The 22,723-nt window shown below is 44.3% G+C and overlaps 1 protein-coding gene and 1 long non-coding RNA gene across 2 annotated transcripts in view; one reads left to right on the top strand and one right to left on the bottom strand.

The window, feature by feature from the left end:
• The first annotated feature begins 7,146 nt into the window (after positions 1–7,146).
• LOC117590753 (protein ORD) lies at positions 7,147–9,573 on the top strand. The gene is made up of 7 exons (XM_034283675.1): positions 7,147–7,279; positions 7,334–7,962; positions 8,028–8,277; positions 8,340–8,516; positions 8,581–8,658; positions 8,721–8,981; positions 9,047–9,573. Exons 1-6 carry the CDS (start codon positions 7,238–7,240, stop codon positions 8,958–8,960), a joined length of 1,416 nt encoding a protein of 471 aa, XP_034139566.1. The 5' UTR covers positions 7,147–7,237; the 3' UTR covers positions 8,961–8,981; positions 9,047–9,573.
• Positions 9,574–12,609: 3,036 nt separating this feature from the next.
• LOC117590782 overlaps positions 12,610–22,723 on the bottom strand; it is a 62,321-nt gene continuing 52,207 nt past the window's right edge. Inside the window, exon 3 of the long non-coding RNA XR_004574330.1 lies at positions 12,610–12,656. This is a non-coding gene — a long non-coding RNA (uncharacterized LOC117590782). The remainder of the gene's footprint in view (positions 12,657–22,723) is intronic.

Here is a 22,723-nt window from a genome sequence, read left to right as displayed (position 1 = left end):
CCCCCCCCCCCCCCCACCACTGGTGCATATTGCCAACACAACCTCAAATTGCATTCCTAATTCCTTTTATACGCCATACCACGTCCAGTCTCGTCCCATTTCATGGCATTCCGACATACCATCCATGTCCTAACCCAACCCCACCGTACCCATATGTAAATCCTTTCCCTTGGGAACACTTTCTGCAAAATATGCAATTTACGCTTGAAAGGTTGCACCAACACACTGCCAGCAACATCCTGCACTCTGCCTCCAAATTTTTGGAAACATTCTCTACAATATGAACCAATTTCTTAGTTATTCTGTTATTATGCATACGTCATATTATTGTCCAATTCCGGCAACGAGCAAAGCGAATGAAAGCCTTCACTCATGCACTGCGTCACTCCAGCTGTCCTTTGTCCATCAGTCAGGCGGAGGTGCCAAAAACACTTTCCATCTGCAGCTATTTGACCGGTAAAATATGCCAAAAGCTGTCTGGGAATTTAATTATTTGGATAACGGAAAACACTTGAAACTGTATGATATTTTATCATTTAAGTTTTGCAAGTAATCAGTATCAGTAAATTGCCATACAAATTAATATTGACTTGTATTTTTCCAACCCATCAAAATGCAAAGCTCCTTTTAGTGTCTGTTTCAAAATGGTCTATCAATTAGGTTCATGTCTTTTCTTGAGTCATTTGTGTGTATTTCCACAAGCTCGAATTCAGCTTACCGAATATTAATTCAAATTGATTTATGCAATTGGACATGCCTCTCCCTCTCTCCTTTAATTACTTTGTTAGACATCAAGAAATGTTGTGTTTGGCAACCTCACAAAAAGGAAAACTTGTGGCATCTACATACTAGTAACATTTATCTCTTCCTTGCGTTACTTCATGTGGCTTCTCCCTGCGCCGCTTCGTGTGGCAAGTTAGCACAATGAACATGAGTTTTAACTTGTCGTTTGTTGCATTTGTCAATTGTTGTTGCACTGTCACTCCACCCCCAATATTTGCAGTGGGTCCACACACAGGGCGAAAGTCCTCTATTTAGAAATGTCTCTTTCGGTCTGTCTATGAGCCAAGTTTTTGCCTTGTTTTAGAATTTGCCGACTGCATTTTGTATTGTTAGGCGCCCGATAGTGGCCCCTGTGATCCTGTGTGTCTGTCGCACTCTCTCTATCTGAGTCCTGCTCTGTTCTATTCTGAATGTGGGCCAACTTTTTGAAACTGTGCCAACTTTTGGCTTGTTTTTGCTGATAACTTCATCATCGTCATGACATCCTCTCGTCATTCTCATTCAAGTGGAACCCAAAACCGAACCGAAACCAAAACCAAACCAAAAAAACAAGAAAATAAAATCGAGACGACAAGGAAACAAAGAAAATGAAAACTCGTTGGGCAAATGTTTTGTCATGATTTTCCCTCTACTCATTGGGCCTTCATAGACTCGTCTGCTGCCAATGAAAGGGACCTGCTGCAACTTGATTGTCGTTCGAGTATGCACATCACTTGGCCCAGATTATCGAACATTCACAGCACCCACCCACAACAATCTCCCGGTGTCCACATGGAGCACTGGTATGGTAGGATGAGCCTAGGTAGGGGTCCTAGGATGATGCCATGGCTAATGGCTTTTTGTTTTGCACATTTTTGAGCCTTTGAGTAATTAAATTTATAGATGCATAAAATGCCAACCTGTTCGCCCCCCCTGTTCTCTCTGCCTCTCTCCCTCTCACTCTCGGACCTGTTTTACCGTTCAAATGTTTGACTTTTTCGGCCACGTCCATAACTGTACGTTCGTGTGTTGGCTGTCCGTTTGTCCCCCTCCTGTCTGACCGCATGGTCATCGAATAAGCTTACATTTGCCTGCTGCTTTGCTGGCTATTAATTTCGAGTGGTTCGGTTCGAGTGGTTTGGGGCTCACATGTGTACACATGTTTGGGCTTGTAAAAATGTCATGTTCATTTGTGGATTGTGCGACCGAAATGGAGCACCACAAGCAGAGTGGAAGAGAGGAAGAGCGAAAGAGAGAGAGCATGCAAATAAATGTCTCGCACATGCCACCCATCCAAAAAAGAGACAGCAGTTCGCCCACGCATTTGGCCATTGGCCTTCCTGCCTTCCAGCGCGAGTGCGAGTGTGAACGAAAGAGCAACAAAGAGAGAGAGAGAGAGATGGCGAGAGTGGGTGCATGGATTTTGGCGACGGGGCTTTTTTCAGCAGATTTATGAGTGAATCTGATAAGTGCTGCCAATAAATTTTCGGCCAACAATTTACAATGTTCTCCGGGACATGGAAAATGGGAACTGGTATTGGTACTGCCACTTGAGGGTTTGGGCAATGTATTTTGGGTTATTTTATTGCCATTTACCAAACAACTGTAGCAGATCTGAAGTCATTGGGGATCTCTGGAGGGAGCATGGAGGGAACTGAACTTGGAAAGGAAAGCAAAATGCCTTGAAAAGGGAAGCAAAACAAAGCTATGGCGAGAAAAGACTTTTACTTCGAGCAACAAGTATCCGTTGATGGTAATTCTATGAGGATTAAGTGAGCATAAAAAATACCTCCTTAAATGTATTTTTGGATCTTAGACAACGTTTCAATAATACACAAATCCCTTAATATTATCATTTATCACTGCTAGAACTAGCCTCACAGGCAGCCCAAACCACTTTTACCTTTATTTGCTTTATTTATTTTACGAAACTTTCTCTCCCATCTCTGTTCAATTGTAATCTCTCTAATTATTAAATTTAAGACTTGCACTCAAGGACTTACCGCAAAGAATTGCCAAATGAACAATGCCTCGTATAGTACAACATAATCACACAAGTCTTGCCGCAGCAGTGGCAATACTCGTAGAAGCAACAGCCACCAGAAGCTGCTGCAGCATCAACAAAAATTCAACAATGGACATAAAACCACAGAGAAATCAGTGAATTGTACAACATTTAAGCAAACATACGAGTACTGGTTGAATGTGGCATCGCAAAGAGAGATGCATAGAAATCCAAGCAGAATTAAGTTAAGGCGTCTTCTCCTCCTCCGCCAGCATTCAGCATTCAGCCAGGACTATTGCATGCCACATGCCCACCCCCCCCTCAAAAAACACAATGACGATGACTCCGACGGCGTCTCCGACTCCAGCGAGAAGCAGAGAAGTTGGCCAAAAACTTTACACATCTGAATGTGGAGCAGGAGCAGCAGGGGAGGATGGGGGGTCGAGCTGGAAGAAAGGAACTATCGCAGCAGAAGTGAAATAAAGTTGAATGTAAGCAAACAAGTTGAACCAACAATCCAAGTCTCTAATTGTATTTGTGTGCGTGTGCGTGTTCGTCTGTGTGTGTGTGTGTGTGTGTGTGTAGGCGCCGTGGGCGTGGCACTGTGTTTTATGCGGCAAACCGGAACGCACCACTTTGGCTACACTTGTGCCGGCTGAAGAGCAGTTGGTGGAAAATATGATGAAGCCAAGCAAAACGGAAGAATTGAGAGACTCCTTGAGGCCCCAGAACAGCACAAAACAGGACCCAGGACCCCAACCCGTCCCAACCCTAGCCGAGAGCATTTGCGATTGCCAGTCCGATGTCCAACAAGACGTGAAATGCAACTTTTTCGGCACAACGCTCGAGCACAAAAGGAGCACCAGAGGAGCACCCGAACAGCCTCCCCATGGAGCTTACAAAAAGCCAAGCAAATGTACAAAAGCCAAACAAGAATGCGGCGAACGACGAGTGCAAAAAAGGATACACAAGCTACACCAGCCACGCAATACCCACGAATCTCGTATATCCTAGCCACAGAAATGGGGAGCGGGCACTCACTTGATGGCAAACTTCAGCCCAAATGTTCTGGTACAGTGCTCGCTGGCAGTATGTGGAATCTTATGAGCCAAAATCCCTGCCAAACCGACTCAAAGATGCCACGCGCATCCCACAAAAGCAGCAGCAGCTGAAGACCCCGTGATGTTGCAATAACAAAGCAGCAGAAGAGATGTAGGCAATACACAAAACAAGTACAGAGATTGAAAGAAAGTATTTGGACTTGAGGATATCCTGTACTTATTTAAGGAAATGATTGCTCACACAGGGTGATTCTGGCTTAAACTTTTGGAAAATGCTGCAGATAATAAAAGTAAAAAATTTCCCCTGATACCGAGCTACCCTCCTGCATATTCCTGGGTATACAAATGCCGGAAATATGGCAACGGTTGCCATTGTGTATGCTGGCTACGACGAAATGAACGTAACATTGATATTGAGACAGAGAGAGAGAGAGAGAGAGAGAGACAGAGAGAAAGAGAGAGAGGAGTAGCCCCCCCCCCCCCTACACGAGTACATTTGTTTATGCGCTCCAGCAAGATGTAAGATGCAAGCACACACCCCCTGGTAGGCAAGCGTTGAAATGGAACAAATGAACTAAGTCGAGAATTGCCAACTGCACACTTGAGTCGTAGGAGCCACACAAAGGGAACAGCAGCTTCAGCAACAACAGCGAGTCGTACGAGAGTACGAGAGGAGAAGAGAGAGAGTTACCATCCAAACAAATGATTCTACAGGAAAAGTTAAACTTGTAAATTCAAATTTCACATTTGTCTGGAATTCGCAATTACACTTTGGGCAACAACAATGAAATATGTCCGCATGCTGTACGGTACACCTGCCCCGAAGCTGTGGCAGCCAACCCCCCCACCCCATTTCATGGCTCATTGTTTAGCTTGGCAAATGGAGCGTAGAGATTGGCAAGAGAGTCCCAACAAAACAGTCGAATCGAGGCGCCTGGCGCCTGGCGCCTCCTAAAGCATATTGTAATAATCCAAATGAAATTAAATGTACCGTAAACATTTCGAATTACGAGCCAGAGAGAGGGAGATTCGGCAGCTTGGCGGTGCTACTGACATGCCCCGCCGTAGGAGCTGGCAGGAGGTGAAGCCAGGAACCAGGAAGCAGGGGCAACAGTGGGAGCAACAACAGTACAGCAGGTGCCGGCCAAGGCCCCACAACAGCGAGACAATAAAAACGTTTGGTAATTGCAGATGCGAGGCATGGCCAGAATTCGCATTCGAATGCACGGCTCCTAATGGCAGCAGGCAGCGGTAGACTACGGTTAGATGGGTTGCATGCTAATGGGTGGCGGAGGGAGCAAACTCGCTGGCACAATGTTTGCTGCACAACTGCATACTTTGGTGGAATTAGAGGTACGCATCGAAGGGGAATCCTTTGCTGGGATTGGCAGGCATTCCATTAATGGAGCATCGGCTCATTCCGCTGCATTTCGCTTTAAACTACACATGTAGAAACCATTTCTAGCTTAAATGAGCAAGAAGGTCTTCAAGTAGTTGCTACATGGGAGCGTCCTCCCATCATCATCAATCGATAAACATTAAACTTCCATCGCATCATAAATCACAATAGCTATATTTCAATCAGTTTGTATCGTGGCTGCAGTCCGTAGATCCCCCACAGACACGAACCTCCTTTCAACTATTCAATTGGTAACCGCTCGATGGTAAAGGACCATTAAATTAGCAACAGAAATAAAGCGAACAACAAATGCGATCGACTTAAGTAAAAGCCGGCCGACAAAATTGCACATTTTACAAGTTTACGAACCACTAAAGAGAATCAGAGTCAGAGCGAGAGCCAGAGGATGCCCCTCTTCAGGGAGGGAGTACACCTTTTGGGGAATTTATTTCTAAAACAACTCTATCGCGATCACCGGTCGACGCCAATGCGGCCCATAAAGCCCACGATTTATTGGCCAAGTCGGCAACAATTTGACAAGCAAATTGCTATAATTTCTGGACATTCCCCAGGCTCTACCGCCGCTCTGTGTGTGTGTACATAGTTTGTGTGGACATGTAACCAGCCATGGTGCATGGAGCTCAGTGCATTTCTTCGCGCTTTTATCTGTGGAAATTTATGTAAGCGATAAAAGTCTCAACGACTACTGCACCGGACCCAGGACGTGGATGAGCTCTGCCTCTGCACAGCTGCCTGCTCTGGCCCAAGGCTATTCTGTCGCTGCCATCTAATTGCTGACCATTTCCATGGACCATGGATTGCCGGATGGATCGCAATCGTCCGTTAAATTGCCATAATTTCGTTAGCTTTACGAGCTGCCAGAGAATCTCTGGCCTGCCAGGCATCCACATCTCCACATCTCCAGATCCATGTATTCCATATTAGGCTTAAACACTGTCTCTTACGCACTGCACTGATCATTCATAATATATTTGGCGATCATTTCGGTTATTAAATCTCCATTAAATGCGCAATGCGACGTGACGTGTGGTCCCACGAATCAGAGATCATAAATCCCCAGGAAAGAAACGACTAAAATGCATTACAACAGCCACAAAAAATGGCAATCATCATTAAAAAATGCAAAGAGTGCATAAAAATCAGTAAAGAAAAGAGAAAAAGTACCAGAAAAGGCGCAAAGGCATCGGCGGAGGGAAGCAGCAGGGACATCATCAAAAGCAGCGATAAGAAATGTTCCGTTCCCCCTTTTCTCCTCCTTCTCCAACATTACTTATTCTCTTCAAATTGAACGGTTCGCCTTTGCTTTTTCTTGCCTCTTTTCTCGCCCTTCCCCTTTTCGAAGAGTCGTAAAAAAGTCGGTCAAAAAAGTCTGCGGACAGTGTCGTAAAAATTTAAAAGAAAAATCACAATTTTCTGGCTTTTATTCTCAACAACAACATAAATTTGCCTTCACTTTTATGGCAAATTTTGAACTAATTGTTGCTTTTTTTTTGTGTAATGGGAAAGGAGCTCCCAGCAAGGGGAGGGGAGACCAATTTTGATGGCACTTTGAATGCCGTTAATCCTAATTTGATGTACCATTTCGAAAAGCCAATTAAATGGTTCACCTCTCAGCGCCTGCAACTGGTTCGTTGTCATAATCTTTGTTACTCTTTGCTGATCTGATTCACAATTGTAGGTTGGTGGCGGAACCACAAGCAAAAGAACGGAGAATGTGAACAAGAAGAAAAAAAGGGAAGCAGCAGTAGAAGGGGAAAGATCATAAAGTAAATAAAGATCGCACATGCGCAATAAACTCTCCAGGCCACGCTTTCCCACACTAAAAACAATGGTTGAAACTATCGAAAGACCATGGATATTGCCTGTAAACACTATCGATACACGTAGTCACGCATCCAGCGGGGATTTACCAACACTTTGGACTGAAGCTCACTCAACACTTTGTTGTATTATTTTGTTGCAATTGTTCTCTGATTTCTGAGTTAGAACATGGACAATGGTAACGAAAATAATGTGCTGCGCTTTCTATCGGTAAGTGGGAGTTCTTCCTCGCAAATATTAGCTCACAGCTGTGCCTCCCCGAAGCTGCACATCAAAGACTGCCTGGGCTGCAAAGATGTGAGCGTGTCGTTCCCCCAATCGAACAACGTGCATGTGATACTGTACAGTGCTGAAGATGAGGATCAGGCCGGTGGCATAACTGTCGCTAAGACACCTGTGGCCCAGGCCATACAGCTATTGTGCACTCTGGCCTTTCCGGACGCGATGACCTTGAGACAGTTGCCGCTGCTGAAGGTGGGACGCGGCAGCGTGTCCCTGCGCTTCCAGCTGTCGCACATTGTGGAGCCAGTGTGTGGGGATGAGGAGGAGGAGCCCGAAAGCGATTTGGACATGACGGCATCCACCTCAGCGGAAGCAGCACGGCGGTTCGAGGATCAAAAGTTGCGCAGCGAGGCACGCAAAAGGGACAAAATGCAAAAGAAAGTGACGGAAGTGAAGGTCATGAGACGCTTCGATAAGCCCGCAGCTCTGGAGTGGGTCAGCTATTCGGTGAATGGCAGCACGAGCATTCCATGCCGCTTGGAAGAGTTTCACGGCCGGTTCTTTGTGGTGGCCCAGTACTCGACCATCCATCTGTGGGATTTGGAGGACAAGTGTGCCGGAAATTGGCTGCAAATCATCCAGGCAGACGCCAATAGCTACAAAAACTTCCAGTGGGTAACGAATCACACGGAATTCATTTCATTCATTAGCAAATGCATTTTCGATTTCTTTGTAGGACCCCCGACAATCCGTTCGAGACCTTTGTCAAGCTCTTTGAACGCCAGGACCTGGACGAAGGGAATGTCATATGCCAATTGGCCCGATCCTGTGTGACCGTCCAGGAGGCTGTGCGCCGTTCGGAGCGTGAATTCGTGCTGCAAGTCTTTAACAAAGTGCGCAGCACATTCGAGTACATAACCATGAATAAGTACACGGTGTGGTTCCTAGTGCCAGGAAACCAAGGACTACAAACTCTGCCAGATGGGGTAAACGATGCAGTTTTGGAGCAAGTATTAACTGAAATTTTCATTGGTTTTGCCTTTGGCAGGAGTTTGATTTCGATTTGCGTAACGTGCGCACATCCATCCGTAAGGCTGGCGATGACAGGAACATTTACTGGAGCCAATCCGATCACAATATCCAGGACCTGCTAATGATATCCTTCCAATTGGCGCTGAGCTATAGGGCCAAACAGTCGTTGCTGATTATCAGCCATTTGGAAAAGGTTTGCACTGAGTTATTCCAGATTCCATTTCGGTTTATCTAATAACTATGTATATCCCTGACAGCTGGCAGAGTTCGTGTCCTGGCAGTTTGTCACGGCTTCCTACATGAACGACATCTATGCAGCTAAACCCACAGATTCCGTAAGACCCTGTACAACTAATACCCGACCTATGAGATCCACTAATGCTTTGCACTCTTGCAGAAATGGGTCTGTATTCGCTACTTGCAACGTATTGTGGAAGTGGCCCATTCTCATGGCAATATTGTGCTCATTGAATATCCCAGCTTCCTTAGCCTACTCTCCGATGAGCGGCAAGTGATTAAGTGCAAGAAGAGCGCGGACGAGGAGTCCTGGCATGTGTGCGTTGAGGAATCCGGCAAATCCGAGTCCTGCTTGGAAGCCTTAAAGGCGGCCATCAACATGAACGTTAGCAGTTCCTAGACAAGGATTCCCCTCATATAGGTGAGCCGCACAACGCACGACTGTCTACGGAGATGGCATTTATCAAACGCTCATTCAATTTTTAGCTTTCCAAACATGCTGCAACTCCATTCTTCAGCACAATTTCAATTAGGGTTTTGTCGGCTGTCAGTCGGCTGTTTGCCGCACAGCCAGCAAGCCATCGCCATCACCATCACCATTCTCATCCGTATCCTCCTCGGCATCCGCATCCTTGCTGCCGCAACAACTACAACTACAATGGCAGTCAGTCAAAGGCGCGCGTCATTTGCTGGCGAAATGCATTTTACGTAAACCTAAAAGCATTTTAAGCTAAAACCCAACGCACAACAACAACCGCTCTCGACCCAGTTAGAAGACCAGGACCAGGGCCGGGAGTTACAGCTGGTTGGCATGTCAAGGAACACTGCTGGAAGGAGCAACTGTCTGGCTGACTTGACTTGACTGATTGGCGGTTGTTTGCGAAACTTTGCGGCGCCAGATATTAGATTTTAGAATTTATCTTCATAATATAATTAATACTGGTAGGGCTAAGACGAACGAACAGAGGGCCGTACATCTTCGGAATTAAGTGCCTTCGACATAGAAACCATAACTCAGATATCATAAAACACTCAAAATGAATTCAATAAGGAATTTATCTATTTTTATATTCACATTATTTTCCCCTTTTTGCGGTTTTTATTTATCAAAAAAATCAAAAAATGACAATGGAAATAGTAAAAAAAAAAATCAACACACAATTTATAAAAAAGAATATATAATTATATCTAAAGATAAATCCATTTAATAATCATTGCTATCAAAGAGACTTGTAGATGGACCTCTCTTTTGATAGAGAAATAAGTTTCTCTTCAGCCTACGGCTCCACAGCTTATGCAATTTGTAATTTATTAGTGGAAATTGTGGCCGCGGGGTCAAACACGCAGCTGTTCGTCTACGCTGATCATAAATATGTAAAGAAAATGCATTAGGCTACGGGGCACTGCGAATGCGACTCCGTCTAGACAGGTTTCAGACACACGATGCGTGCCACATTTCGCACCTCGTCCATGCATAGGATGCTGCAGGAGATATCGTGCCCCAGCACTCAGCCAAATGACAGGCAGGCCTCCCCAGAAACCGCCCTCTCCACTGACCGCTACATTAATTGCGCTAGGAAAAACATGTAAATTCTGACTATGGCTAGGTCTACCCTGTAATGGTAGAGACTACCAATGAAAGTTGATATAAGAGGTAGAACTTGTACTTGTCCTCCAAGATATTATCTACCAAATAATGAATGTTTTCCTATGGGGTATCTAACATTCGAAGGCAATTTTCGTTTGTTGTTTTGGTTGTGCCTATGTCTGATGGATTCAGTTTCGGCCTCTTTTCTGCAATTGGAAAGTGAATACGAAATGCAAAACCAAGAGAAAATTTAAAGAATAGATACTAAAAATATCGGAAAATGAGATGCTGATATTATTCTCCGTGAAGTATGTGTATACCCATGTATTGAAGTTAATCACCAGAGTTTTACTGCACATTAATTAATGACTTTCCTATCCAAAAGAACACTTTCTCCACAAGTAAAATGGATAAACCGCTTATGATGTAATTAAAAATTAATAGTCGGTCTAGGACACCAACTACACCTACTTCTCCTTTCGCCTCAGCAAGGGATCGTCATCAGCGTCTGTAATTATCCAAAAGTTTACTCCCAGAAGCGTCCCTTGCTGCTTCGTTTCCTCTCTCCCACTACACTTTTCCCCAGCTTTTTGGCGACTTTATCCCTTCCCCTTCGCGGTGACCACTCTGGCAGCTCTGGCAGCTGCTAAATGCGCAAAAACGAATATTAAAAACTCGTTTCAACTAAATATTTAAACAGTTTATTATCCTGAAGCCTCTGCCCCAACCCAATACGATACGCAAGGGGTTACTGCCACATACAACACACACATGTGGGCGTGTCATGCCGCACCCCGCACATCCCACATCCCACATCCCACACCGTGCACCCGTCGTTCTGTGTTTATGTAAAATGGCGCGTGCAAAAATGCGCCAAAAGGAAATTTAAATTTGAATTAATTATGATGCCACGCCTGAACCTGCAGGGTCCCGTGTCCTGCGTCCTGGCTGGCTATTGCAATTTGTTGTTGTCATTGTGGTTCTGCGGGTGTCTATGGACGACACACACATACACACACATACAGAGTCCCTTGCTGGGGGGGATGTGTGTGCTAGTGTTGCATTTGTTGCATTTACCAAATAACAAATAATAGCACTTACCCGTCCCCTCGAGGACGAGCCGTGCACGTGGGCCCTGCAGGTACTGGGGCAAAGTTTTCCCTTAAATTGAGCGAAATGTTTTTCAAAAAGCCACCCAACCAATTTGTGTGTCTGAAAACATGATAATTACTGAGAAAAAATCAAGGTTCCGATGGGTGGAAGTCCACAAGTGGACAGGAAATTTAAAATGTTAAAAGAAAATCTTTTTTATATATGCCAGAGGATGGTGCTTAAAATTCAGAATCTTTGAGACTGAAAGCGTTAATCTTTGAGTTTCAACAGAAAACCTCTCTAATTAATTCAAGACTTTCGCAATGAATTTATTGAATTACACTGCCAAATGAAGTAAACAAAAACATTGCCGATCTGAAAGTATTTCCTATGTGGAATGGGAATAGAAGTAGGCGTTGTGGTAGGTGGGGTAAACAGGTAAAATCATCCATTGAAGTGTCATTAATTAGAGGAGAGGCAACAGTCGATGCTGGCCACAGCCCAAAACAAACAAAAATATCCACCAGATGAGAAGGCGGAGTAGCCAGTTAATTTGATGAGCAGCGGGTAGTGAGCATTAGAGTGGGTGGAAAGTATTGATGGAATAGATGGAAAATATTCCAAACCCATAGGTAGTGCGAAGTGCACATGGAAATCGATTTCATTGGAGCCTATAAAAGCATGTACTGGCAGAGGGGTGGGATGAGTGTGTGTGTAAGTCTGACGAATTGGCGGATGGGGATCACGCCCACCACAGTGCCAATGATGTCCAGTGCAATGAACAGAGAGGCCGTTGACGTTGCTAACCCAATTAAACTGTCGCCCGGCCACACCAGACGACAAGAGAGGTTCCCCCTGCCACAGTCTCTCTCTCTCTCGCTCTCATCCCAATGCCATGTTGCCTACTGATTGAGGAAGTAACTGTTTGCCCAGCGCGCTCAACCCCTTCCTCTCTGTACCCTTGTCCAGTTCAGCGTACCGTTTCTGGCCTGCTCTTTGGCCTGTGGTCTGGCACTTTGCCCAAATAAACCGCAAAAGCAAAAGCCGCTCAAACGCTTCACTTCTACTCTCTCCAGCCGCCTCCCACGCCCACACCCTTTTTCACGCGGCTTCAATAGCAATTTGCTTAAATTCCTTTTTAATTTCAACCGCAGTTCCGCCCTTCTCCAGCCGCCGCTTGACACCAATGAATTTTGTGCCTAGAGATGACAGCGTCATGCTTCGAATCGAAAGAATTAAGCCAACAGGATTGAAATCGGAAATGGAGTTTATGGATTCCAAATATAGGCTCTTAGCAAAGGATTTAAGCTTAAATGTAACCCTAAAAAGTGCAATGTATTCCCCATAAAAATTGAAGTATTTTACTCACAATTCTTGCATGTAGAGTCTGTGCTTGGATTTGACACAAAACTTCACCTGAAATAAGAAAGAAAATTATGAAATTTTAGTACAAATTGGTTAGAAATCATTCCTACACGAATCCAATGATTTATGATTACTTCCTTGCATTTTTTTTTATAATTTTGAGAAGAATCGTTTGTTTTAACTTTGGGTCCAAAAATTATTTAAAAATGGTTTTTAGCGTTCTCAGATTTTCTCTGGCTAAGCCCAGCGCATCCCTAATCGATTGGTTTCAGTCTGTGCAGCCACTGCTCCTCTTCACTTGTTGTTGCAACGTTAAATTGAATCAAGTGTTGTGTTTCAGTTATCGCTTGTCACCGCCTGCTGGCTGTCCTTTTCGTCTTCTTATCCCTGTGGCAGGCTTAAAATTCATTAGCATCGCAGGCTAGACATCGTAGAGAACCCAACAAAGAGCTAGACATCAACGAGAGCCCAACAAAAAGCGCCGAAAAGAAGAGGGATACAAAATGGAGCATCCCTTTCCTAACATCCTCTGCCGTCTGAGCCAAAATCAAATTTTGTGCTAAATGTTTGCTAATAAAAGAGGCGTGACTCATGTTTGAGTTGAAAGGAAACAAAAAATGTAAAGAAAATTCCTCACTGAGTTTACTCGACGGAAAATTGTAATTGTCTTGTCTTCTCTCATATTTGTGATGTGTAAATATGCGCAAATTGTTTTTCTCACATTTTCTTTGCTGATTCGTAACATTTTGTGTTGGTTTTCGGATCGTGGGATAGGGAACGGACCCTGTTCTCCCTTAGAGACTTGAGACTTGTTTTCTTGTTGAACTTCTTCAAAGTTGGGCCAAACGCGTGCATTTCATTTGTGCTTATGCAATTATCTTTCTGTTAAAGAAAGGAACAACTTAGAGAAAATTATGTTGGAAAATGCTCCAAAATTATTTGCACAATTGAACAAACTCTCGTTCCTTTTTCCTTTCATTTAATTTCGTTTGGTTTCTCTGCTTAGAAATATATATTTTTAATTAGTTTTTTGGTTTGGAAAGTAATTGATTTGCCCCTGCACTTTGTGGGATTTCCCCTTTAAGGCAAACAACACAGCAACCAGAAAGTCAATAAATATTTTGATTTCATTAGTACACGGATACATGAACACTCGTACATGGAAAATCATTGTCTTTGCCATGCCAAATGTTTTCTGCATAAAGGGAAACAAAATATTCCGAATTTCAACGATTATGTCAATATGGGGATTAAGGCAGGTATACCGAAGCTATAGATACCCTTTAAACACATACAATATAAAATATTAATACGTGTTCGTAAAAGCCTTTTCGATATTCGGCGTTATGTCATTATCTCATCTGGCCAATCTTTTCCCAAACAGCTGGTAACAGGTTCATGTTGGAAATCACACCCACCGCCCACTTGAAGGGTACATAGAAATTCCGACTTAGAAACTAATTTTAAACAAAAGCGCACACTCTCACAGATTTAAATTCCATAAATACTTAAATTTTCACATTATTTTTTACAACTTGCATTTCTCATTAGCTGGCAAATGTTTTTCATTTCCTTTTTTTTTATAACAACATAATTCTGCATATAATATTTATTAAGTGTAAATAAGATCGGACTGAATTATTATTATGTACATTTGAGAATTTAATTATCGCGAGATATTTGTTTTGTTTTCCTTTGAAAGCCCATGAAAAAACATAAGCAAAATGGCATAAAAAACAGAGCACAATTCGAGGAAAATGCCATTAAAAAACCACAAAAAACAATTAAAGCCAAATGAATTAAATAAGTTTAGCGTAAATAACGCGAAACCTTCGTTACGGGGAAGGGTATTTCAGCCAAAAAATAATATAATAATAAAAATTAAATGTACATATATTATGTATTATATTATTATATTATTGTAATATTATAATATTATTAGAGAGTAATTTACGCTTTGGGATCGCTCAAGGGAAGACCGATAGATTTCCTGTCTTTAAGCTTAAACATTTTGTATTTGTAGCTTTCCTTTTTCCCCTTGAAGCCGAGACACAAACATCAGAAATTAGAAGCCGTCAGCCGTTGGCGAAATATTCATTTCAATAGCTTCCACCAAAAATAGTCAGTGGCAAAGTGTGTCTTGTAGGGAGGGAAAACATATAGACGTCGGCTAACAGAAAGAGAGCGTGTTCTTGCTCCTCCGGGACGGCGCGCACGTCGCTGGAGCATCCTTTGTTTGTAATTAATTTCAATATAGCGGAGGCATTACACGAGAAACTCGGTAAATTTCAAAGTATGCTCCGAAAGCCAATAAACTCCGGCCGAAGAGTGTGGCAGAGAAAGGGGGAATAACACACACACACTCATGTACTTCTTACAGTGGAAACAAATTTTGGAATATTGCCCACGAGATGACGCGTGAGATGAAAGAAAATGCTCTAATTTAAACTTGAAGCAGGGAGATATTGTACAGGGTATCAGGGTATGTCTTAAGGGTGACTAAGCACACGGAAACCTTGCCTCAGCCCTCGTCCTTCCTCTTGGCAACAGACTGGAATGAATGTCTATGCGGTGAACGATGTGCGTGCCCATCCCGTGCTGACGGCATGTACCACTTCTGAGATTGGGTGAAGCACAAAAAGATATACACAAGCGCCCCAAAGGATCAGCCGATCACCAAGTGCGCCATCAGCGCCAACGGAGAGACATTCGTCTATGCGCTGGGCTATGACTGGGCCCAGGGGCACGCACACGCGGATGCACTGAAAAAGGCAGAGATTCCCTTGCGTTCGTGCTGGAACACAATGAAGGGGGAGCTATGAGTGAAGATGTGGCTGAAACATGGCAATCACACAGCACACAGCACAGCATATCCTTAAATAAAAGGGGGTACATGTATGAATTATTGTTCCATTCAACTAAACACAGAACTCTGCAGCTCATTTTGCTCAGCTTAAGACAAGCGGCAAGCGGCACGAAAAGACTGATTGAAATATGGCTCTCGATTTGGCATGCAGCTTTGGGGTGCTGTTCCTCCTGCGAACAACCACAACAATTAGCCAACAGTCGACTAATACACATAATGAGCTTGCATGCGATTAATTTTCCACATGAGCGGTTGATTTTCACACAGCTCCAAAGGCTTCAGGCAGCTGCAGGCTCCATCTCAGAGCTTCATAAATCATATTCCATTGTCATAGACGGGGGACGCGGCACTTCGCAGAAGTCTAATCTTCTCCGAGTATTAGGAGGTGGCAATCGTTGCATAGTTGCCTACTTAATGCTGCTTCTGCAGCATGCCACTGACACCGCCCCCGCCCCCGCCCCCGACCCCCATTCCCACTCAGCCCACTCTATTCGTTGGCTATAGCTTTGCCTTTGCCTGTGCATATCAGAGACTCACGTCAGATGTCACTAATCTAAATTTATGCAAATTGCCAACTGTCTGACTTTGGCTCACATGCGATTGCTGCCGCACAGAGGAACAGACAAACACAGCCACACTGCCAGACAGCCACTGTTGCCTGCAGCAAGCGAGAGATACGGAGAGCAGTGCGGATACTCTTTGCAACAGTTGTAAAAATGCAGCTAAATTCAAATTTGACATGCAGCGAATTCAACAGCAGTCGGAGGTGCATTTGCAGCATTTTCCGCGGCGTCTCTAGTCTCTTGCTCTCTGTATTCTCTTCTCTCCTCTCCTCTCCATTCATTTGGGATGCAGAGCAGTTGCTGCTGCAGTCGTTGCAGCAAGGCTCTTATTAAATTAAAAACGAAGGCGTTTAAGTGCCGCCCCGGAGCTTCCATGCTTCAGACTCAATCTGATATGCAAAACATTTTTGAAATAACTCAGCCGTAAACAGTGGAGTGTGTCGGGGAGTACGACAGAGATCGCAAGTGTGGAGTGTGGAGTGTGGAGTGTGCGGAGTGTGGAACTCAACTCAACTCAGAACTTCTTTCAAGCTTAGCCAAATTAATTGAAAAAGTTACACGCATCGGTGGATTCTTCTGGCAGTGAGGCAGCGCAGGCAGCATGCCAAAAAGGAGGTTACTTCGTCCCAAGCATCCCAAGGATTCGCCATTGATTAGTTGCTTGGTTGAAAGGGAAAACTGATTGCCATTGCCATTCCCATTCCGTTTAGGTTCCGTTTCTGGTTATATTTCAGTGCTCTTTGCTTTTCATTTTGGAGTTTTAAATCAGATGAAACCATAAATACATTTGGTTTCGGGTATTTGGAAGGTTTAAAGATAAAAACTTAACCAGAACTCAGAGAATAATGAATTTTACACAGAAATTGAATTTAATCTCAAATTCAGACTTGATTTCGAAACTAAATATTTTGTAATGGGAACTTTAACATAATCAAACATCTGGTAAGCAAGGTGCTTTCCACTTTGATTTCGGGTTTCGAGAATGCCCCGCAAATACTGGTGCTGGCAGGCAGCCGAGGGTGCTGGAAGCTCATGGACAGCCGACTGGCTTTGGTGCACATTGCCTTTCGGTTTCATTATCGCAAAAATGGCACGCGATGCCATGCGGTACGGTACCCAGAGTCTTGCCACGCCGTGAGTCGGAGCCATAGACAGAGAGCCAGAACCAGTGCCAACAGCAGCAGCAGCAGCAGCAGCAGCTCCACCATTTGCAAGTCGGCGCGTTTGTAATCGCTACAGTTGCCCGCTCCTCTGCCACTTACGTGCCCCGCACCATATGCAAAGCGACAAAGTGTGAAATTTCAGTGAGCACAAACACAGAGAGAGAGAGAGAGAGAGAGGGAGAGTGAGTCAAATGGAAGGGCAATCACACACACGTGTGGAGGAGCAGCTGGAGCAGCTTCGTGTTTGCATAAGCTGCCCAAATACGAGAACCTGGTCAAAAGCAATGAACCAAAAGGGCAATGGAACTAATTAAGGCAGTCCCAAAGAGAGGAAACTTCTGTTGGATTAAAGAGAAAACCCACCTTCAAGGCATGCCACAGAAAAAGCGATCTTTAGACACAATAAAATAGCAATAGATACAATATCATTCATTCTGCAGCTCTTTGGGGCAACATTTGTCAGCTGTGTGCGCCCCTTCTTATTCCATTTGCACTTGTCTTCAGATAGTGGCTCCCCTACCCCCCACCACGCTACGCGAAAGATGTAACAATTTCAAGCAATAATTTATTCAGCTAAATCCTTTTGCCGCCATGAGCCACAAGAAAAGGAAAGAAAACTTGGTGCTGGTGGGTGAGCCAAGGGGAGCGTAGGGGAAAAAAGAGCGATGAAACACTGAAAATAAATTAAATGGAAATCATTTGTCTTGCTCAACAAAATATAACGCAAATGGTGGCCAAAAGGAGCACCGACAGACGCCCAGTGGCAGAGGGAGACGGGTGTTTCTGCCACAACAGAGCCCAACAAGTGGCAGAGAAAACTCTGTGGCATCAAATTTGCATAAAGAAATAATATTCATTGTCTCTGTGTGTGTGGAGGGGTGGGGGAAAAAGGGATTTGAACATGTCAAAATTGTCCTTGACGAACGCTAAAGTGGATAAAAATGATTCCGTTTTATCTCCCAAGCGGAATTATCTCTGAAGTTGTTTTGCGGTGGGGGTTAAAGCTGCTTTAAAGACGCCTCCAAGTATGCAGCAATTCACTTAACCATTTATCTGTGCATACAAAATCCTTGGCAATCTCCACTCTCCACTGTATGCCATGGCCACGCCCATTCGGGCACAGGCTTCTTTCGCCCTCCCAGGATACATAAACAACAGAAGCAGCAGCAGCGGCAAGTGGCAGGAACGGTCGAAAACTATCTGAGAATCTCAGTGCGGCAGTGTGGCAGTGTGGAAGTGTGGCAGGGAGTGTGGGGTGAGGGTCGATTAACAAGATTAAAAGCGCCATTAAATGCTTTGATTCGGCTACAAGCTAAATACCACGCCAGACCGCAGATACGCAAATGTTGGGACGTGCGTATGTGTGTGTGCGAGATACACTCAAAGCAGGCAGGCAGGCAGGGGCACTGGGGGGCACACCCTATAATTTATACCCGTATCCGCCTCCAGTTGTTTCGTGGCCAAAAGTTGTTCTGCTGCCAGTCTCCTACATAAGGGAACGAACACATGTTTGTGGCCGAATGTCGAACGGGTAGAATGTACGCTGTATCCCCAGCATATCCCTGGGATACACCCAGCTCTGCCTCGAAATGCCATCTGTTCTGCTGTGTTCTGTTGGTTAAGACGTGAATTACGATGAAAATGTTGCCTGGCTAAGTAGTTTAGCGCCAGCGGGCAGTACCAGATACAAATGTATCTGCAAGTTGCTCCCCAATAAGTGAGTGTGTGCGTGTCCCCTTGCCTGCTTCCTGCCGTGATTGATTTAGGTCTTGGGCTTAAGACCCCCAGAGGCTACAGAACAGCACAAGAGCTCAACACTTGATACCCCAATTGGCCAAAAGTACAAATCACTTTTATGTTGGCCACAAACTAAATTATATATGCCCAAGAAATCAAGTAAAGGATAAAAGTTGGTGGGAAAAACCCCCCTTCAAATACAATAATTGCAAAACAAAAGAAAATTGCATTTGATTCTGGCTTCGGAGTTTCACCTTTTAATCCTCGAATTAAATTTCCACTTTTATTATTTTCCACACACACACACAGCCGATTGGCATTGTTGCAACCATTTCTATGGCTTCCAATTTTAATTGTTAATACACAAACACACACACACACACACACACAATAAACAATAGCTTTTGCAATTTTAATTCCCTGATCGGATATTTTGTTATTTTCCAAATGTATTTTCGCGTTAAACAGTTCGAAAGGTGAAAAATATTTAGAAGCGAAATTGGAATCCAATTTCAAATGCACACAATGTGCATACAAATATCTAGATGTCTATCCCAAACAACAGTGCGTTTCAGTAGTGTATGGATGCAGTTTGGGCTGAGCCCATAAATCCATAGAAAGAACTTTCTATCAAAAGTTTTCCTTTGCTGTAGAAGAAAAAACTTTCAGACTTGTTTCAACTCTTTTGCTTCTTAGACTTGCACTGCTGAAACGCACTGTGCCACAACAAATATCACATCATTTTGTTAAGTATAATTTATGGCGCTTTTCATAGCAATTGCCGTAATTTTGCATTAAATGAAATTAAACGAAAGAGAAGGCACAACAATGCGTGAATCGGAGAGAGAGAGAGAGAGGGAGAGCGGGTGGAGTGGGACAGCAGCAGTGGTAGCTAAATTGCATTTACAGCAAAGGGCCTGTGAAAATAATTGTATAGCAACATTGCAGCGGCGTTAAGTTGCAAAACGCAGAACGCGGAACGCAGAACCCTCTCCGATTGCCACAAGAGCGGGGTTGGTGGGTTGGCAACAACAGCGGCGGCAACTAATTTAAATTGAAATTAAAATTGATTGTTTTTTAAACGCGTCGCATATTCAACGAGGCACGTAGGCTGGCAAACAGTGGGGGCAGGGTATGGTGTGGTTGCTGCCACAGTGTTGCCAAAGAGTGGGCCAAGTGGGTGACGTGCGTGCCAGACCAAAGCGGCGGCTGGTCATGGGGTCTGCCACGTCATTGGCAACGGGCAGCATAAACAAACAATGAACAATGCCAAAAGAGCGAAACGGAACGAACGCTCAAAATGTTCAACAAGCAAACAAATTCGTTAACAAATGTTCAATTTTGCAGCAACAACAAAATGTAAAACAAAAGCGCAACAAAAATTGAAATTTGCACTGAATTCATGGCACGAATGGCATGGCAATAGAATGGAACCAAACGAAATAAATAAATGAGCTAATGAATGGTGGAAAGAACGACCAAAGATATACCCTGCACACCATATGTGAGCATTCTAGAGACTGTCAAGAAGAGCGAAAAGGTCCTACAGCTACAGAATGCTAGTCGGAAAGTAAACCATATCTAGATATACTAAGACTTATCATTTACATCGAAAGAGCATCCACACGACATAAGCCAACAGCCAAGCTGAGATGCTGGTAATCCAGCAAAGTGGCGGCATCCTCCAAAGCCAGAGACCCATGCTTCCTCGGCTATACAAAAGCGCGTGCTGTCACACACTCCTTTCGGCGACTTTGTCTACCACTCTCCTGCTATCTGCCACACACTTCTTGGAGTTGTATCTACGCCCGCTGCTTTCTGCCACTCTGGGGTCCTCCCGCACTCCTTACAGCAATTGGAAACCCCACCACACTTTATGCATCCACTTAATTATATTGCGAGCCCGTTTGTGGCTGGGTTTGCCCGCTTTGCTACCCTATGGCAGTGCAGGTATAACACGGATTCCACAGAGCTTTCCACTAGCCATAGAGGGAACCATTTAGCCTGAGAACTACCCAATGTGAACTGCCAGAAATTAATTTAATTACAAGACTTCAACTACTGAAGTATCTAGCTCTTAAGATCTCTCTTAAGAACTCTTCTAGGATATCCAATGCTTCGATCAGCCAGACTATCGTTTCTCTCCTGTTGCTTATCCCGCTCCTCATGTATTCTGTGGAAATTGCTGCTAATTTTTGTTGTTGTGCATAGCCAAAATTGAAATTTGCAGCTGCCTCCGCTGCCTCATAGTGCCGCACGTGCAGCACACACAAACAGAGAGCACCATTATCCACATTCCCCCCTTTGCCAGCATAACCTATGTATAATTGCCGTCCACTTATATGGACAGGGCTCTCTGTTTTGTTGTTCCTACGGACTAGCCTAGGCCTGGGTGTTTTGGCCACACTGCCGCCGCTGCCGCCGCTGCTGCCGCTGCGGCAATTAACTGACTTGATGATGTTGGCCTTTTTTGCCGAGTTTAGCGGCTAATTTGGCCAAATGTTGCATCCTCTATCCAAATTTCCTTTTTATTTTCCCGCACTAATTGACGCCAGAGACAGACAGAACGTGCCGCTGTGCCACACAACAAAGCCCCCGAGCATCAAAGTCAAAGGCTCTACTGAAAATATCGATGAAAGCAAACTTTTTAAAATTAAAACTTTCTATAGATAGAATGGGGATGTGGTGCAGTGCATAAAGGGGTGTGTACACACTGTATAGTGGCTGCACTTTACCGACAACTAAGTAGAAAAGTTTTTTCCTCTCCACGTTAATGTGTTGGAGGGATTTTTATGTGGCTTCCCTCCCTATTGCTTGTGCTTCACTCAACTTCAGGGGTTGCCGTCAATAGTTATTTTTTTTTAATAATTAAAATTGCGCCAAAGCAATTAATTTTACATTTTAAAATAAGCTTCATACAGAGCAACATACGGCCAGCCCCAACACCCTCAATGCATTTGCGGTTAGAAAATATGAGACATGGTAGGGCGGGACAGGGCGGTGTGGAGCCACCGATATCGTCTGGCAGAATGTCACTTGTAAAATTTTAAAAGCACCGCATACCCCGCAGTCATGACGGGGTACATGAAGGGGTGGTTAAGGGGTGGCTGTGGGTGTTCTGCCGCGCAATCGGGCGTATGCTCGATGTTGGCAAAAGGCGAAACTTAATTAATTTGAGTAACTTGGCAGTCGTCCGATCTGCTGCTGTCGCTAGTGCCGCTGCTGCTGCTGCTGCTGCTGCTCCTGCTTCTGTTCGCCCCTCTGGGCGTCTTTGTGGAACTCTGGGTGTGGCATGAATTCTTAATAACTGCCCCCCGCAAAAAAAAGCGAAAGAAGAGGGAGCAGGAGGTGGAGGAGGAGGAGGAGAAGGCCAACGCGGGAGGGCGTGAACCCTTCTTCATTTTAATAAAAGGGTTGCAGAAGCGAAAGAAATGACTGAAAACTGACTATGTCAACATAATTAACTTTGAAGTGATAAAGAGAGCCATGGAGAGAGACTACGTACTAGAAAGAGACAGGGCAAGAGGTCTGGTCCATAAAAAACATTGCACATATGGATTCAGTTTCGCCTGCTGCCAAAACAGACCAAAAAAGAAAAGGTTTGTGGAACTGGTAGATGGTTTTTCAGCTAAAAAAAAAGAATGAACAAAAAAACTGTGGCAAATGGCGTCGAGTGTTTCTCATAATTAATTTTAATGTGTTTTTTAGCGCCTCTCCGAGTGGGTACCAACTCACTACTAACCCCACTCTAGCGTGGGGTCAGCGAGTGCTACTCTTGGAGTACTCCTC

Source organism: Drosophila guanche, unplaced genomic scaffold, assembly GCF_900245975.1.
Source record: "Drosophila guanche unplaced genomic scaffold, DGUA_6, whole genome shotgun sequence".
Lineage (NCBI taxonomy): Eukaryota > Metazoa > Arthropoda > Insecta > Diptera > Drosophilidae > Drosophila > Drosophila guanche.
This window is presented reverse-complemented; position numbering and strand designations above follow the sequence as displayed.